The 18,366-nt window shown below is 33.7% G+C and overlaps 6 protein-coding genes across 9 annotated transcripts in view; 1 reads left to right on the top strand and 5 right to left on the bottom strand.

Annotated features, from left to right (window-relative positions):
* The window catches only part of LOC131668134 (neprilysin-2-like), a 51,890-nt gene that overhangs the window by 11,721 nt on the left and 21,803 nt on the right, over nucleotides 1-18,366 (bottom strand). The window lies entirely within an intron of this gene.
* Nucleotides 1,572-3,441, top strand: LOC131668173 (putative ankyrin repeat protein RF_0381). The gene is made up of 2 exons (XM_058942104.1): nucleotides 1,572-1,577; nucleotides 1,747-3,441. Exons 1-2 carry the CDS (start codon nucleotides 1,572-1,574, stop codon nucleotides 3,439-3,441), a joined length of 1,701 nt encoding a protein of 566 aa, XP_058798087.1.
* LOC131668172 (uncharacterized) lies at nucleotides 7,467-10,157 on the bottom strand. The gene has a single exon (XM_058942103.1). The coding sequence runs from the start codon at nucleotides 9,999-10,001 to the stop codon at nucleotides 7,467-7,469; it is 2,535 nt and encodes an 844-aa protein (XP_058798086.1). The 5' UTR covers nucleotides 10,002-10,157.
* Nucleotides 10,177-12,263, bottom strand: LOC131668171 (uncharacterized). Its single transcript, XM_058942102.1, has 6 exons — nucleotides 12,203-12,263; nucleotides 12,021-12,139; nucleotides 11,554-11,843; nucleotides 10,873-11,468; nucleotides 10,672-10,805; nucleotides 10,177-10,583 (listed from the first exon to the last, which is right to left on the bottom strand). The coding sequence occupies exons 1-6, from the start codon at nucleotides 12,261-12,263 to the stop codon at nucleotides 10,209-10,211; spliced, it is 1,575 nt and encodes a 524-aa protein (XP_058798085.1). The 3' UTR covers nucleotides 10,177-10,208.
* On the bottom strand, nucleotides 12,481-14,228 carry LOC131668136 (alpha-(1,3)-fucosyltransferase C-like). Its single transcript, XM_058942035.1, has one exon. The coding sequence runs from the start codon at nucleotides 13,952-13,954 to the stop codon at nucleotides 13,094-13,096; it is 861 nt and encodes a 286-aa protein (XP_058798018.1). The 5' UTR covers nucleotides 13,955-14,228; the 3' UTR covers nucleotides 12,481-13,093.
* LOC131668135 (lipase 3-like) lies at nucleotides 15,745-17,503 on the bottom strand. Of its 3 annotated transcripts, none has more exons than XM_058942034.1 (8): nucleotides 17,292-17,503; nucleotides 17,047-17,227; nucleotides 16,845-16,959; nucleotides 16,549-16,789; nucleotides 16,424-16,465; nucleotides 16,310-16,336; nucleotides 16,016-16,243; nucleotides 15,745-15,940 (listed from the first exon to the last, which is right to left on the bottom strand). In XM_058942034.1, the coding sequence occupies exons 1-8, from the start codon at nucleotides 17,442-17,444 to the stop codon at nucleotides 15,788-15,790; spliced, it is 1,140 nt and encodes a 379-aa protein (XP_058798017.1). In that variant the 5' UTR covers nucleotides 17,445-17,503; the 3' UTR covers nucleotides 15,745-15,787. The 3 variants fall into 3 exon arrangements, with proteins under 3 accessions (XP_058798017.1, XP_058798016.1, XP_058798015.1); XM_058942033.1 differs by having other exon boundaries at nucleotides 16,310-16,465; nucleotides 17,292-17,302; nucleotides 17,360-17,503; XM_058942032.1 differs by having other exon boundaries at nucleotides 16,310-16,465.

Genomic DNA, 18,366 nt, shown 5'->3' with positions numbered 1-18,366 from the left:
GTAACTTGAAGATCTAGATGTGATATAGGTGGGAGTGAGTGCTATAGAAACCAAAAATAAAGAAGACCGGTGGTAATTTCATCCTTTCCTTAAATTTTAATTATTATTCTTTTATAGAGAAATTGTCAAGTATTTATTCATTTTTTTTATCAATAATATAGATGGGAAGATAACATATTTATTGAACTAGATAATAATTATTTCAAAGTGTACGACAATATTTAGCTGTATATTTTTTGTAAAATATTTCCAAAATGTGTGAGATGGTGAATCAGCTGTTAGGATAAAATAAATGAATTTTCAACAGATATAAATATTATACTGGACGGTGCTGATTTACTTTCTAATACAATAGAGCACAAACTCCTTCATTGCCATGATCTAACACCCTCCAGATTCTCTAAATACAAGCGCAGACATGTATAGACAAACATCCATCCACGCAAACTTTTCGAAAAAGGCTCAAGACCACCATCTCGGCAACAACAACACAAAAGTGAAATTTTCATACCTGAGTGGAAATGCAGCCGCTGTCAGAGTGGAAGTCCTTCTACAGACTTTTTGGGCTACGATCTAGCACATTCCAGACTATGACGATCAGCTTTTCAGGGTTAGGTTTCGAATTTTCTTGAAACTTGGTCTATACATGTTGTCTGTATGGTAGTGTATTTAAGTATGGATTATTAGATCATTATAATAATTATATCAAAAGTTATAAACAATTGAAAATTATTGACGAAATATTTTCAAAAATTTATATCTCCGCAACCATTGAAGTTATCGAAGCGAATTTTTTTTATATTACACATAAAAGGGTGTACTTTAAAGATATTTAGCGAACAATACTTTAATATCACTTTTCCCAAAAGTTATTAACATTTTCTTTAAACAATTGCCCATATCTCAAAAAGTGTTATTTTTATTTTAAAAATTCTTTTTTTATTGCTCGGCCACGCGTCGGTGCTGCTACCAAACTTACCGACTTATCGGCGTCGTAGGGCCCATGAGCGTTCACTATTATCGCTAACTGTATCGCATCTAATGATCGCTCGATGAATTTAATAACGGACTTTTAAAGATAAAATGTCAAGGAACTCAATAAAAAAAGAATTTTTAAAATTAAAATAACACTTTTTGAGATATAGTCAATTGTTTAAAAAAAATGTTAGAGATATAAATTTTTGAAAATTTTTGGTCAAAAATTTTCAATTGTTTATAACTTTTGATATAATTATTATAATGATCTAATAATCCATACTTAAATACACTACCATACAGACAACATGTATAGACCAAGTTTCAAGAAAATTCGAAACCTAACCCTGAAAAGCTGATCGTCATAGTCTGGAATGTGCCAGCTTTACTCGCAAAACAAGGGGAAGGATGGCAAAACTGACCTGAGAAAAAAAATTTCAAGCCATCTTTTCCGGAACATTTTAGTCTGTCCTACGCTTTCGTTGAGTTCACATCTCAGACTGAGTTTGATGAAAAACTAGTATTTGCTCATTCGATTTTATAAATTTGAATTTTTTATTCTAGCTATTCAGAGTAAAGAAGTTAAATATTTGAAAATGGTGGTAATAATGTAATTAATAAATTATTGTTTTCGTAATTTGTCCTAGAGGGAAAGTTATGTTAAATCAGAGTTTGCTGTATCATATATATTTCGGCATATTCAAGTGTTTGACGATTTGTATTTTTGTCGTTGTAATATTATTGAATTAATATTATCAATATTTATTACAGTTTTGCGAACGAAATGTTAAGAAATATTTCGACGACCAATTAATAGATTACTTAAAAGAAGGTAAATATCAGGCGGTTGTGCATCTGATACAAAATATACCGGCAGATAAACTAGTAGACTGTCGCGGCACAACTTTACTACATTTGGCTGCCAAGTACAATAGTGCGAATATAGTGTATTATTTGATAAATCAAGGGTCTGTAATCGACGCCGTCGACGATTGGAGTACAACGCCACTTATAATGGCTGTGAAAGAAGAAAGTGTCGCAGCAGTGAAACTACTACTGGAAAAGAGTGCAAATATCTACCCAACTGAATTGTACGAAACGTGCGCACTTAACGTAACTATGAAATTATCTGCTTTGTCATCGAAAAGCTTATCAATAATAAAGGAATTTTTTAAAGTTATATCTTTCGATCTCGCGAACGGCCGATTGAGCATCAACGAATTGGCGAGTAAACTGCAACAAGCCGAGTGTCCTCTATATCGAGCTGTCTATTTGTACAATCCCGAAGTGACGAGAACGATGATCAGTTTTAAACCTGGCTGCGTTAATTCTCAGGACTCCGATACCGGCAACACTGCGCTACACGAAGCTGCCTATCAATCGGACATTCCAAACATGCTAGTACTCTTGCAGAACGGAGCTGATATTAGTATTAAAAATAAAAAAGGGAAAGAACCGGAGGTTCTCAAGTTCTGTTACAACATGGAAATACTTAGTCTACTGTTGAAAAGGAATATCGCGTGGGAGGAGTCGGAGAACGATAGCAAAGCTATGAAGCTAAGACACGTTTTAAGTAAGTGTTCTAAGGCAGCTGTGCAACTGTTTTTACAATACTGCAATATAAATTTTTTGAGGAGAGATAACTTGGAGAAAACAGCTTTATATTATTTAATTGAAAACAACAATAAAGATGTGTTGGACTTATTTAAGTACACCGACATTAATGTGAATGCACTTGACAGAAGTAATCATTCTGCATTGCACTACGCCGCGCTTTATGGCGATCCAATCTCTACTCAATTTTTATTAGAAAAGGGTGCTGATCCGAATATTCGATGTAACAGTAATTACACTCCTCTGTTATATGTCATTCAGCAGACATCTTCTGATTCCTCTCTCAGAAAGAAGTGCGTTGAGCTTCTTTTGTTATTCGGAGCTGATCCGGAGTTTCAGAGAGATGGAGATACAGTGATCGGGCTAACTGAACAACTTGATTTGTCCCATTTAATAGAGCCGCTGTTAGCACACTTTGCACTGCTCGATTCTGAAGACAAGCCGATTTCTGATCGATCTTCGATTTCTCGGGCGCAAATCACTTTATCTCATTTGACAATAGATTATTACAACCAGTGCCTAGCCGACCTTGAACATTTGAAACAAGAAAAGCTATATCGCTCACTCACGATGTATACATTTCTCGTTTCAGACGAATACACGTTGGCGAGCTACATTCATATACCATCTATTTCACATAGATTTTCCCAAGAACAAATTCATTATAATTCATTTTACAATGAGATTTTGAAAAGACACTTTAACAAAGCCGTGGAAATTCTCAACTTAAGAAAGTCAGCAATGCGTCGTTTAAGCGATATGTTTCGAATATGGGCCTCAGACGATCACGTGTTAGAATTGATAGTAGGTTTTTTTAAATACGAAGACTTGGTTATATTACACGAAAATTGATACCACGAACAAATAATTATTATCGTTTGTTTAACTTAGTTTCGATATTATTTTAATAGTTGCAGATTACGAAACCTTACGAAATCATTTGCGCATCTGTGTGCAAGCTGGCATAACGAAATACATAAAATTTACAATTGTAGATTATAACTAATAATAACTAATAATAGCAAAAAATTTACAGCTGATATTACTTAATATTTGTTATAATAATTAATTGTCATTTGTGTATTTAACGCAAGTTGTGTATTTTGTAACTAAAACATTAACTCATGACGTTGTAAATAGTGAGTTAATAATTTCTTTCTTGCCTTATCCAATTAACAACCCTGTCAAATATTCGTACGAAATTTGTACTGAAACCGTACTAGTTCAATCAATAGAGAGAAATTGTAGACTCGCTATCAGACTCAATGGGATAGTCATCTGTTTCAGCTGTAAATATTTTCAAACACTTATCAGCTTTTGTAAGATCAATTTTACTTATCGACTTCATTTTTAAAATGTGCATCACTTCATAACTATAATAGAGTAGCCAGCTTTCCAATTTGTGGAATTTCCAGTATTTTCTATCGGATAACAAGCGTGACAATAGCGTTATTTCATTTGGTGTTTGAATTTTGACAATCAATTTCTGTTATTTTATCTTCCAATATTATTTATCAAACCCGATTTATCAAACCACATACCTGAAAATTGTCGACGAACTCCTAGAGAATAGCATCAGGAACCAACCTATCTATGACATCAAATTATAATAGATACACTAATGAAAACATTCCGGTTACACCTTGCATATTTTTTTATAGTTACTTTTTTCGAAACTTCTTGTCTAATTTTCATTGTATCTAAAGCAATATTCGTTTATCCGGAATATATAATCAAGAAGTCGATATTTAATAACTTTCTTTTTTTTTATGTAAAACTGTCATACCGAGATGAACTAGTTTAAACCGAAATATCCATTAAATTAAACAATTGACTGTATTAATGCGCGCGCCACAGCGTCTATACAGCAACATATTAGATAAATTCTTATTTTTCTTAAACTATCAGTAATTTTGCAAGTTCCTTGTTTTGAACATTAATATCTTTTACAAAAATTTTAATAAAAACATTCATATTGGGCTTACTTTACCCGCATTACAAAGCAGCTATTACAGTATTACTAAATCTTACATACGGAGGTAATTCATTTAATAGAACCTGAATGGGCCATATTGAACGAATTGTACTTATCCAAATGGGCGCCCCATCAACGTTAAATGTCATGGTAAGATACGAATCTTTACACTCTCACTTAATAAAGAAATGAATTCTTTATACTTTAAACCATCATGTATATCTTCTAAATTTTTTTCGGCGCATTTTTGATCTTTTACTAATGCGGCATAGTATTCGTCGTTTGGTTCTAACAAGTGTGTTACTTTTTCTTTAACATTAAAAATTATGAAAGAGTTATTATTTCTAGTAACAGTTATGTCTTTTTCACAAATGTCGCGAGAAACACTGCGTTCAGTATTTTCACAGTCCCTGACATGTTGGACACACAGTGTTGAACTCTGAGCTATCATTCGAGTGTAGTAATTTATCAATTTCGAAAATTGAGTTAGGTAAAAACCGCTGAATTGAGAAAAATGTTAAACAATTCACAAATATTTTCAAATGCACTCAGAGGTAAAGAATACTTTGAAGGAAAATTCTCAACGCCCGGCACCGATGTGCGTGGGAGTTCCGGCGAGGTGATGCGGGTGGGCACGTAAGCGTCCATTGCCGTTAGCGATAACATTGGTGAGCGATAAGCAGCGAGGAGCGAGGCAGCAACAACAGCAATAGCGACAAGAGTAACATCAACAGCCACACAGAAAATTACGACAACAAGGAAAGTAACACAACAACAACAGCAAGGACAATGATGACATCAGTCGTTACACCAACGACAACAGCGACAGATCCAGAAGGCCATGGACGAGGTCGGTGCCATGATTTTCTCTCTCTCGCATGTTTTGGGCGGCAGCATACAGCGGGTAGCGTGAGAAACCTGCCAGCTATACAGTCGGTCGCGATCGCCGATTTATTTGTACGATTTTGTTGTTGTGTTAAGATTAAGGGTAAATTGGGGAATCGGGTGGTAGCCCTGCCACCGATTCGCCCTCATGAGCGCGGAGTTGTTGCATTTTGTCACATATAGTGTTCTCGTTTGATTTATTTTTTTCGAGTAAAATTACTTTATGTTAAATTGCTATCGTAGTCATCTTTCACCAGTGTTACTCCTCATCCCAAATTCCACACGGGCGATTGACGCATTATTACTCGGCGCGTCATTTAGTCGTAGGAGCGTTCGCGCCTCGCGAATCCCCCTTTAAAAGCGGAAACGGCTGTACTCCGTTACAGTAGAAATCACAAAGAATCAAGTCAATTCCGAAAAAAGAAATTTATTCGTTCAAACTATCAAAATTATGCACGATGCAAATAAGTTCTCCAGTAAGTATGAAGTTGTCAGCGATGAATAAGAGAGATGTGATTTGAATAATAATAATTTCTTTGTACGTAAACACATTATTAATATAAAAATACTTGAAATACTTATTAACACAAGGTATTTTATCGAATATAAACATCGAGTCGACACTCACAAAGTCGTGCCAGTATTAACACTGTACAATATACAACGTCTAAAATCAAGTACCGACGCGATTCTTCGTGTCAACGTTGTAAGTATAAAGTTTTTTTCGTTGCATAATTTGAGCCTCCAGAAGATATCTGCTTAGTCAATTGATGCTGCAGAGGGCATCTCTTCATCCCATACCAATCAGATATGTCATAAGAGCGTTTTTGATAGTCAGTATTAAGCATTTCGCATAAATCACAGATAATACGTTGGCGCGAGCTAGCCACACGATACTGCTTTTTCCAATCAAAGTACTTTTTGTATTCAGACACATTATGGGATAAGTAAGCTAGATACTCGGCTAAGTCATTTGGTGTGTTGAAGTCCAACGCGTTAACGTAAGATTTTGGTGGGGCGAAACGGTTATAATTAGCACCACCGTAAACTACAGGAACCACGTTATATCTGTAATAGAATATAAACATACACTGAAAACGTATATTGGTTGATTCAACAGACATCAGTCCGTTGAAATACGGTAACAAAGGAATCGTTGGTTCTTTCAAGAGCACCCGGTATATTGATTTGACAGACTGTGCGCTGTTAAGTTGTCCCATGAACCCAATCAAAATAACTCTTAGTTCGGGGTAAAAACAATCGATAGATCTGGTCAAAGAAAAATTCCTAGTACTTATTTTAATACGAAGTCAGATGCTGAATCATTGTACTAATGTTAATTAAACGAACATAATAAACGAAATTGCCATTAAAAATTTGTTTTTTCAAGTTTTTTTATACTCTTTATGAATGATATGAACGAATGTGTATTTGAAATGTTTATTTTTAGAATCTTAGAATTTTTTATTCGCTAATTTTTTTTTTTGAGTGATGAGTTTTTTGTGGCGGAATCGGAGATGCTTACTTTAACCTAATCTACAACTTATATTAACGCATTTCATAACATATCACATCGCTCGCAACAATCATAACGCCAAGACGCCATTTTCGCTTGCCTGTAGGGTCCCAAAACTTTCTTATATAATAATCGAAACATAACCTGTGTACTTGCGAGTATTTCATTAGCCACCTATCTGAGTAGTAGGAAGCTTGCTTTTCAAACAGTTGGCGGGAAATATTTATAGACACAGATATGAAAAATTTCCACTAAGAGATATGGACAAATATGATTTTGTTTTAGACTCGAATGAATAATAGCTGCCATCAGTTTGAATAAAACAGTAAATTAAATACCAAAAACGATTGTAGTATTATTATTAGCCAAATTTTACTGGAACAAATAGATTTTAATAATTAAAATGCATGGCGAAATAATTGGGGAGATTGTCTATAATAATTTAATTTTTTTAATAAAAGACTAATATAAAATATGATTTTTATTGAACTCAAACAAAAATTACATGTCATAGCATACATAAAATTTTCCATCGCTCATTTTCTGCAAGTTATAAATTGCGTTTGAAAACAAATTATTTTCGCAAACGCAAATGAAACCATTTGTTTCTTGAACTTCGTAAGCACATAAATGAGACGAATAGTTAACAATTTTTAGATTTTGACCTACAAACATAATATCTTTAGACTCTTGTTTAATCAAAGTATAAACAATTTTACTTATTTGTACTAAATTTTCATGAATTCCCGTCACTAACACAGAATTTTCGTTATACGTTATTCCATTTACTTTAATCCAGGCAACTGGAGTGTAAGTAAGTTTTACGTCTTCAGACACTTTATCTTTGAATAAATTAAATTTACTTAAAAATTCTATGCTTACGAACAACTGCTTGCCACAATAAATTGCTTTTTGGAATCCCTGGCCAACTAAAAATTCATAATTCAATTGCAACTGATTTCTTATAGCTAAGGTTTTCGGAGAATTAGTTCTCGAAGTGGTTGCTCTAGCAATATTTTTTAATGGCCTATGTCTACCCTCAAAACGCATACACGACAATTGTCGTGGTAATCCTAACAATATAATGTATCTGATGTAGTGCAGCAAATGATGGTGTTTTGGCTTTAATAGTTTTTTTAAAGTCTTGCGATATAAGATATGATGATTTGTTATCTCTTGCTGCAATATCGAAATACTTTTTTCTGTTAGCACTGGAGCAAAGACTAAAAATACTATCTTACGTAATGACAAGTACAACTTCCAAGACTTATTTATGCTGGGGACCAAATCACCAATTAAGAATGTGAGATTAAATAATAAAAACTTCATCTCAGAAGCGCTCATTATTAAACATTTTTTTTTTGTAATGTGATCAATATTTAACGAAGGTGTTTCATTTGTTGCGTTAGGATTAGAATAGCTTTCCAACCTTGTCTGTAGTAAGCGAAAAGTAAATAACTTATCAACAAATATAAGGCGATACAATATCTCTGCTAACTCATATCTGCATAGTCCCTCAAGTAGATCGTGCATTGGGTCAAATGATACGCATTTGAATAGATCAAATCCAGGAATACTAGAAAATATATTTTCGCTTCTGACGCCATGTGATTTTTGTTGAACATCTAATAAATGTGTTTGAGTACAACGTAATATTTTTTCATTTTCTTTGACGCAAGTTTTACACTGTTCCTTACTCATATAACAAATTCGGCATGGAAATTTTGAATTAAAACTTTCATTAAATCCTAACAGTGTGTGCAGTTCTAAATTGTCCCCACTTATATTGAAAATATCGAAATAGACTTTTATATTTCTACCACTTACATTTATCGTAATGCCATTTTTTTGTAAATCTAAGATTTGTCGCACAGCAGGATGAAAAAGCTTAGAATGCTTTACTATTTTCTTAAATTCGGATTTACATATTTGTAGTAGAAATATATTTTGCAAATGACTAGCAAATTCCGGTGGTATTCCTAATATAGTAAAATAAAGGCTATGTAATTTGTTGCGTCCCTTATGGGAACCTATAGGATTATTTATCTCGAAATCATCGCCAAACACAGTAAACGGTAGTACAATTTTTCCTGGAAATTTATTTTTAATGTATTTCCATCTTTCACTGTGAAAAATAGAGCATATACACTTACATTTTTCTTTTTCATTAATATAATTTACTATTGATGAGTAAACGTTTGGAAGTTCGAGAAAATGTTTCAAAACTTTTTTTATAGGTACACTAGCGACCGATACTTTGACTGAAACATATTTTTTTCTTCTGTGAATTCGTTTTGTTTTTAATATATTTGCCACGGGAACAACTTCTGATTCTACATAAAAAAGATATTTGAAAGATTTTATTGCTTTATGATAAGTTGAATAATTAAAAAATATATTTTTCATTAAGTTAAGAATGTTATTGAGGCTATCACAACGTAAAATTTTATTATTAAACGAAAGCATTTTTTCAACAAAATTAGTGTTATAGAAGTTTTGAAACATTGTCATGAGAAATATAATCATGTTTATGGGCAAAGAAATTTTGGCATACAAACTTGACATTAACATATCAACTGCGCCAGCTACTTTTATTTCATAGTCTTGTTTAGTTTCTTCACGAAAATTCGTTTCTTTGCATTCACTTACTTTCTCTACAGGCTTATTATTAGATTCTAACGTCATTTCTATATCTTTGGGTTCACTTACTTTCTCAACAGGTTTATTATTAGATTCTAACACTATTTCTATATCAAGTTTTTCGTTATTTTCAAAGAATTTCGGCTCTTCAAAATTTAAGTTTACAGTCTCATCATTTTCAATCTCTTTTGTAATATTTTCTAAATCAGATGTCGTTTTAGAAAAATGTGACCCCATGTGACTTATAAAAACAGATCTATTACTGAAAGTTCTCATACAGTCTCGTTTATTACATATAAATTTTAAAGCACCTTTATGAAAAACTTTTAAATGTTGCGCAAACAACTTAATCGTACTAAAACTAGATCTACATAAAGAACAATCAAGTACCTCCATGTTCAAAAAGTATTTTTTTTTCTAATATACGACTACAGAACACAATTTTCTCTACTAACTATGAACAAAATGTTGAAGCAATATGAAGTCTTGATAAAACTTTAAATCAACATAATCTTCGACTCGTTGAGTCTTACAAAAATGATGAATTATTCAAAGAAAATAAGATAATAAAACTAGCTATATTTTAGCTATCAGTGAAAGCGTTTAAGCTTGATCTGAATCTTTGTTTAAGTTGAATGGTGGTAAAGAAAATTGTATATCGTTAAGCATCTCTTCTACGCTTAATATTAAGGGATCCCAGCGTGTACGGAATTTGTAAACGCCGTTCTGCAGCAACAACCAAAGATGTTCACTCTGCGGTGGATACTTAGCACTGAACACGTGGAATGATTTGAAACAGTAATCAATAGCTGCTTGTAACGATGGCATCTCATACTCGTTATCATCAATTACTAGATATGATGACTCAACTCTACAATCTTCTTCTCCAACAACTATTATATACGGCTGTAGTGTAATTCGTTTGCTTTTTGCAAACAATTTCTTCTCTTCTTGCCTCTTTTCGATATCTCCATAAATCTGCAACAGGTTTTAAAAATACAGTAAACTGAATTCCGTATAAAGTCATTTTTTTAAATTATAGTTGTAGATAATGCTGGTCAAAAACCTTAACATGAGTAATAATTCCCTCAAAACTTTCGAGACATGATGGTTTCCATTGTTTTCTTCGACCTTGTGAGATTCTTGCAGTTGACGGAAGCATGAAAGATAGTAACAGCATCTGTACATAAACTTTGGAATCTATAAAAAAATTATATCTGTTAATACAAAAAATTATTTAAATAAAAAACGTAAGAGTTGAACGAACCTGCGTTAATGTTTTGTGCTTCTAATAATTCCTTAAGAACAATGCATAATGGATCATTAGGTGTAGATCTTACAGCATAAATTTTTGAAAAAAAATCACTTAAGTTGTCTATCGCTTTTTCAATTGTACACATTAAGCTTAAATCAAAATCCATGTCTATAAGCTCATAGCCTTTAGAACATTTCAAAATGGGCCAAGCCTCAAATATGTTATGAACGAGCTTATTATTTTCACTGTTGTCACCGTTTGGATGTCTGCACTTGTAAGTTGTTTTCCAATGTTTTTTCGCAGTTTCCCAAGGTTCTTCTAGTGTACGAAGCCATTCTAGACTCGCTTGTTCTTCCTCAGTTGGTGTATGTTCATCACTATCATCATGAAATGGATTGTTCTCATTATCTTCTGGCCTATAGATATCAATAGGCAAACGTTTCAAATTCTGATATTTATTCAATAATTTGCCACAAGCTTTTTGGCTTTTTTTATTGAGTGTTTTTTTTTTATCCACTGATGGTGAATAATAAATACAAGCCGTTTCACTGGGAAACACTTCCACAACTTTTCTTCTTAAAATCAAAAAATCTTGTTCCTCTAAATCTCTATATGTGAAGTAAAACGTAAAGCACTTGATCGTTTAAAGTTTACAATATATATTAGAAATCCTTCAATAGATTTTCATATTACCTGTCGCATTCTCGAAGTACAGCACACATCACCAAGTGCACAACTTTTTTCCTTTTATTGAGAGTCAACTTGCGTTTATTATCATAACAATTTAGAATATGCCTTCCTTCAAATGTATCATTCAATGCTTTTTGAACGTTAAAATTCTCTGCCACGAAAATTCTATTCACTATTGGTTGTGCATTATTTATTTGATGCAAAGGAACTCGTTCATGATTTTGTCGCTGCTCATCTTCCAATAATGATGTACCAGTTTTTTGGCTTGTTTGTTTTGATGTTAAAACTGCAGTCTGTAAAGTAATTTCATACTAGTAAGATTATGTGAATTTACACTCAACAATCAAATTATAAATAAAAAACCCTTTATATGCAGCTTTCTTGTTATTTGTAATGATTCGTTTTTTTAATGTATATTGCTTTGATTTTTTCTACAGTATTAAAATTCAATAATATAAATACATACTTACATCTTTAACAAAATACTGTTGGTGTTTTATCCAAAATTCATCCACTCGATGAGAAGGGAGAATTCTCTCCACGTCAGAGAAAGACCATTTGCTTAACGTATCACTTGATACTTTTTTTTCTACAAGCACTCACGGAAAATGAACATTCCGTCAATCATGAATTATTTAACATTCACTCATACCTTTCAGTAAGTCAAACAAATCCTCGCTACTCAATTCGACTAATAAGTTTGCAAGATCCATAATAAACAGCTTCTTGACACAATCGCTCTTTTCAAACAAATAATAAAGTAATAACGTTACTCAATAAATCGCGATACACTGAAAATCTGGTCTAGGTTAAGTTGGACTTTCGAGGTTTAAGCTAGTACGTACGAGCAGTGCCACGTGTCGCTATAATAGAAGCCGGCCGGCGGCCGGTCGCGCGTTATCTGACAAAAGATAGTGACGGGGGGGGGGGGGGGGGAGAGAAAGGGGAATAATGCAAACTCAAAGAAAAAATGCAGTAGGTATTTACACTCTTACCCCATGTTATGCAAACTATAGATCAAGAATATAATATAATAACAAGCTACATTTTATTTTATTATTGAAACTAAAGTCATTTTGATTGGTTTGTTAATGTAATGGGCATACTATCAATTGAAAAGTTAACTCAGTCCCTTGAACGTAGCCATTGTTATTCTGACGTATGAGACGTCAAGTCAACAGCATAGACATTCAAGCAATAGATCGGCCTGTTGAGTCATTTTAACAGACGGCGTTTTATCGAATCAACAGCCGAGTCTGTCAAACCAACAACGAGTCTGTCGAATCAACAGCTTACGAGTTGAGTGAAGCATATAGTAGTTGATGTAAAGACGGTGCTATTGAATGAACAGATGATTGGGTTGATTCGACCATATATTTTTCTCAGTGTAGATATTTATTGGCAAACATTTCAGTATAGTATCAATGGATACATCAATCGATAATAATTGACAAAGTAGACTTTGATATTCGTTTAGTGCAATGAGATCAGTGAAATGACACGTAGGTAAAAAAATGCAACAACCAGATAACCGCATAAAGACTCACTTGAGAGCATTGTAAAGCGTTTCGGTAACGTAGTCGTCGCAAAGAGAGTCTTCGAAAGCTAAGTAGAAGAAATAATTGGGCTCGACGTGAGTTTTGAAGCAGTCGGCGTCCTTGAGACAGTTGGTCGAATCGTCGGAGCACTTGCCGTATTTGTCGATAGGCGCATACTTCTCGAGTTCAGCCACGTAATTTTCACGATTGCTCGGCGTCTCGCAGTTATTACGATACCAAACCGCCAGTTTTCTCTTGGCTATGATCTTTCTAATCAATTGCTCTTCTTCTAGTTCCTCGACAATGTCCTTCTCCTCGTAGCCGCTATCAATCGTTTTCCACTTGAATTCAGTTCTGGATGGTACCGCCACCATTTGTTCCTCGGCAAGATCAATCATATCCGCGTAAGTCCAGATGATATCGCTGTTCAATTGGTAGGTCATCGTCGCGTTGAACAAGTTATTGAAACGATTGCTGATATACTGATTCGCTGGACTTTTCAAAGCAACAAACACGTACTTCTGCTCGGGTCTGCGGCTTGTGGGCAGATCCCGGTAGGTCAGCTCGTCGTGGATACCGTGGTGGAAGACGATCGCGTCGAAGCTGTCGACGCTTTGGATGAATCGACTGTGAGTGGCAAAGCAGTTGTTGAAGCGAGGACAATTTTGAGCAACATAGCCCTCGCCGAGATAGAAACTGTAGTCGCCGGAGAACTGATTCCAGTAGAGGATAGTTTTGATGTTGCCGCGACGAATGAACGCGTAGGCGGCAATGGACGAGACAGTGGCCGGGTTCAGAAAAAGTAGCGCGCACACGCACAGCGATACGACGAACGCGAACACAATGAAGGCACGCCGCGTGTTCATAATGTCCGCGACAGGCTCACGAGAATGTACTTCATTCCGCGGAGATGAGCAGGAGTGAAGTCGAATCAGCAGCAGCTGGTCGGCGAACGTCGCTCTAACAATACGTCAACCCAGTCATCGTTGTAGGACTGCAAACGGCCCAAGGCTGGTGAAAGGCAGAAGATCTGCTGTACTGTAGCAACTGTTTGTTCGCAGCTCACTCAATGCTATTGCGGAATGCGGATTCTCTCTTTCTCTCTCTCTTTCGGCGCGAGTGCGAGAGGCGCTCCTTCTCTTTCAGTCTCAAACAACTTGTTGACGTCATGTTCTAGCGCTTGCAGCAGAATCTATACCTCGCTGTGCTCCGACAACTGCTATGCTTCGATCCCTCCACACCTACTTCCCTACACATCTATGCGTACGAATTATTGCCAATGCAGTGGCTTTGCTGGTACAATCGATAGTGTAAGCAGTCTTCTCAAACTTTCAATGATTGCATATGAATCTACCTTATATGAATATTTTCTATTATACTTAAATTATCATTCTCCAAATTCATTACATAAATAATTTTAACTATGGTGCGTTTATTTTATTACCTACAAGTATTATTGTATAATCTATTCCTTTCAAAAGAAATACTTTATTGTACTTGTTTTGTACAATTTTATCGAAATTATTAGCACACATTATGAAATCAGGATTAAATTTGTTGGAAATTTAGCTGAAAGTAAATAACGAGAAACGATAGTACAAGGATCTATTCATTTCATCAGGCGTTAAACATCTGAATGTTATTGGAAATCATGGATGAATAAAACTTATGTGACATAATAACAGAAATTGAAATTTCTTATCGCGTATGTTAAATATTTCAAGACATTCGACTGTATTGTTCTTTCAAAATCATAATTTTTATTGTCGTTTAAGGTCATTAAACGGTTCATTAAATTGTGGAGTACGTTACTCTTGCATGCTCAAACTTCATCCTATTATTGGTTAAAGGTAATCAAATGTTCGAGACTTGATGACTTATCTATAAAACTGTAGTCTGTAAGATCTGTTTTGATTGATTATAAAATCAATAAATTCACTTTTTTTTCTCAAAATGTTGAATTCGTTAAATTTTATTTATCTGTTTAACGTAACATTATAATATCATGGTCTTTAATAAAATGAAACAAATAAAATAGTAATTTTAATAATTACTACAAAACTGTAAAACTTATAAGAGTAACATCAATATTAAAAATAAAGGACGTAAATAACATAATTATCTTAGTGAAGAATTTGAATAGTCCTGGTCTCGGAACATGCCTTATCCGAAATTGGTGAAAGTTTTATTTCTATAATCCTATTGAAAACTCTAACTTATTTTCGAATTATTAATATCATAATCCGTGAACATTATAACGGGCATTAAAGTAGGAGTACTATATATAAAATGTAACTGATCTGCATTTCTTTGGTGATAATATTTATTTTTACATTTCACCGATATAAAACTCATTGATAGATGAGTGAAATACCTACGTCATTTCGGAAGTATAGTCATCTGATTAAATGTATCAGTCATCAGACAATCTAAGTAGATTATGTGTTGACCTAAAGATTTTGTTAGTCAATATATTTGTAAATCTAAAGTGTAGTCAATATATTTATGAAATTTAAGATGGCAACATCTAATATGACGGCTTGATGCAGACAATTCTTTGCTTATTTCTATATTTTTCGAAAAACAATTTTTTGATGATGAATATTTAATATTTAAATATTTGGTTAATAAAATATATAAATTATCTATATAATACTTTTTTATTCACTTAATATAATAACTAAATATTGAAGAAACATTCAACGATATATGTCCATCTTATCGAAAAGCACTGAGTACACTACTTCTGGAGCGTTGATTGCAAATAAATAATCTAAGTGATTGAAATTTGGATATTGAACTTTATGGTACAAAATAGTTAACGGCAAAAGATCATGTATATGTCTGACATCCTAGAAAGAATGTTTATTCACATTCTGACTAAATTTCTACTGATTTTAGGTACATGATAAGCGGATATATTTTACCTCTGCGGTCGATATTAAATCATTCTCTGACCAGAATAGACCAATTGGTACTCTCACTTTTCGTAAATCATATTCTGGCGGTTCGGGGCTATGATAAACTTCCAAATTTTTTTCAAATCCATAATCATACTTTTGAAACCTTCGGGAAGTTAGTATTTGCAGGTAATGATTCTTTATTTTATTAGCTGATGGTGTTAAGTGGTGACTAAATATTAGCGGGAACAACGTCTAAAAATGATTACTAACACCTGAGTATGACAGTTAGTTAATACAATTACAATATCTGTAACTTACATAATTGAATTGTGAAAAGTCATAACCATTATATGTGAACATGAAAAACAAACAAATACGAGAAGAAAGTAACGTGGAACTGCAGAATTCGTTAGAAAAATATTTGATAATACCTGGAGAGTATAATTCTCCACTACTGAACCGATCAACGAAAGTCTAAAAAATATTTCATCCATTATTTTTTCTCAGATTAACTATACAATCAAACATGTATGGGTTCTTTGTAACATTTCACTTACAATCGTTGAGGTAGATAAAAACGCGGTGATGCGAAGCGGCAATGCAATGTGATTGAGGAAAGCTATGGGAGCAAAACTAAACATCAAGGTGATTTTTGAAGTTATATCGGGTCTTTCCGTGGCCATAACGTAAAAAGCAGTTGTTCCCATAGAATGACCAATATAAAACAGACTACTATTCTGGTGTTTCAAGATGTACGATATTTCAGCGGGAATGTCGTAAAGCCCGATTTCGTTAAAACTGCATATGACATTAGTTATAGTAGATACTGTGGATTAAATCAAATTAGTTGTACCTAAAATTCCAAAAACCGTGATCAGAAGTTGTGTACTTCACATGACAGCTCGAATATAAGCCACCTCTGGCATTCGCCATCCAAACGTCGTAGCCTTTATTTGCTAAAAGGAATGCTAAAAAATCCTTGGTCTTATAATACTTATAATAAAAATTAATATTCCATTTGTTTGATTAATTAAAAATATTTCAACACTGCAGACCTAGAGACTTATGTTTGCCAGCAACTACCCAGTCAAGAGCAGTCGCAGAAAATCCATGATGCAAAAGTACCGGCGGTGCATTTGGTGGCCCTGGGATGCGATTGAGAGTAAGCAAATACCCATCATCCGTTAAGACTACATGATTTTCAGCGGTATAACCTTCTTTTATAATCACGTCATTCTGGAATAATGTGATTGCTATTATAACTTTATGGCGGATATATTTTTGACTAATAATATCATACTGGTGTTGTATCTGCGTATGGTAATTTCGATTTATCACCATAAATGCAATCTTGAATAGATTTACCACCTGCTATTGGTCCCTCGTATGCACTGGTAATACAAATTAGCAATTGAAAAATAATTGTGATGGGAAAACGTATAGTTGATGACATTTTGCGTGTTGCTAAATCGATATTTTGAATGGAAATATCGTAGAAGTAATAAACTCCAAGTCGACTTTGACCACTTGTTACAAGCGTTAATGTAGAAGCTAAGTTATTATCATTATCTCGTAAGTTAATTATTGAATTGGCCATAGAGGAAAAAATGGTAATTACGATAATTTTTTTTCTCCCGTCCACTTAGTATTACGACATAGAATAACTTCATAATTATATACGCAATTGAAACTATTTATAATGGTATATATGGAACCTGTTTAATAGACAAGACGATATTGTTGCAATAACCGGATTAGTTTTGATATAAAAATGTACATTAATAAAAGACCAGGTGGGCAACATTGACATCGGAAAACCGGTTTGAAACATATACGTATAAGAGCAGTTGAAGTGAGCGTTCGATCAACATGATTGCAATTTATGCGCGTGCGATATTTAATTGCGACTGAAAAATTGTCAAAAAGTCAAATTTATTTTGAAAATGAAAAATGAACCTACCAAAGTTACACGTGAAAAGAAAAAGAAAAGTTACCTAGTGCCAAGTTCTTTGTCGGAAAATATAGTCAACCTGAAAATATTTGAACAAATTTTTATAGGGAGAACAAATTGTTGTAGGCAGCGATTATACGATTCAGTTACCGAAAATAGCTATGTTATTTTAAACGACAAAATATTTTCGGCCTGTACATGTGATACAAATAATACCACTGAAGAAATTAAACGTGGAGTCTTATTTTCTCAATCATCAAATCTTTTCACAAACTATTAGTCGTTCGATTGTAGTTGATTCAAATTATAAAATTATCATACGAAGACGATCCACACGATCTACTAAAAAAATGACACTTATTTTGTACTAATAGCGCGTTGTTAGTGAAATATTAATCTGTTAATATGAGGGAATATAGAAATA

This window comes from Phymastichus coffea, unplaced genomic scaffold, assembly GCF_024137745.1.
Source record: "Phymastichus coffea isolate CEN01 unplaced genomic scaffold, Cenicafe_Pcof_1.1 PCOF00074, whole genome shotgun sequence".
In the NCBI taxonomy this organism is placed as follows: domain Eukaryota; kingdom Metazoa; phylum Arthropoda; class Insecta; order Hymenoptera; family Eulophidae; genus Phymastichus; species Phymastichus coffea.
Note: the sequence above shows the minus strand (reverse complement) of the source record. Positions and strands in the feature narration are given on the sequence as shown.

Excerpts from the sequence above, each read along its gene's own strand:
- LOC131668172 (XM_058942103.1), bottom strand. The coding sequence starts at position 10,001 with ATGGAGGTACTTGATTGTTCTTTATGTAGATCTAGTTTTAGTACGATT.
- LOC131668171 (XM_058942102.1), bottom strand. The coding sequence starts at position 12,263 with ATGGATCTTGCAAACTTATTAGTCGAATTGAGTAGCGAGGATTTGTTT. Across the intron at positions 12,140-12,202 it reads TTTGTTTGACTTACTGAAAG|AAAAAAAAGTATCAAGTGAT; the intron begins GTATGAGTGAAT and ends GAGTGCTTGTAG. Across the intron at positions 10,806-10,872 it reads AGCACAAAACATTAACGCAG|ATTCCAAAGTTTATGTACAG; the intron begins GTTCGTTCAACT and ends ATTTTTTTATAG.
- LOC131668136 (XM_058942035.1), bottom strand. The coding sequence starts at position 13,954 with ATGAACACGCGGCGTGCCTTCATTGTGTTCGCGTTCGTCGTATCGCTG.
- LOC131668135 (XM_058942032.1), bottom strand. The coding sequence starts at position 17,444 with ATGTCATCAACTATACGTTTTCCCATCACAATTATTTTTCAATTGCTA. Across the intron at positions 16,244-16,309 it reads ACTTTTCACAATTCAATTAT|ACGTTGTTCCCGCTAATATT; the intron begins GTAAGTTACAGA and ends AATCATTTTTAG. Across the intron at positions 15,941-16,015 it reads ATTTAATATCGACCGCAGAG|GATGTCAGACATATACATGA; the intron begins GTAAAATATATC and ends CATTCTTTCTAG.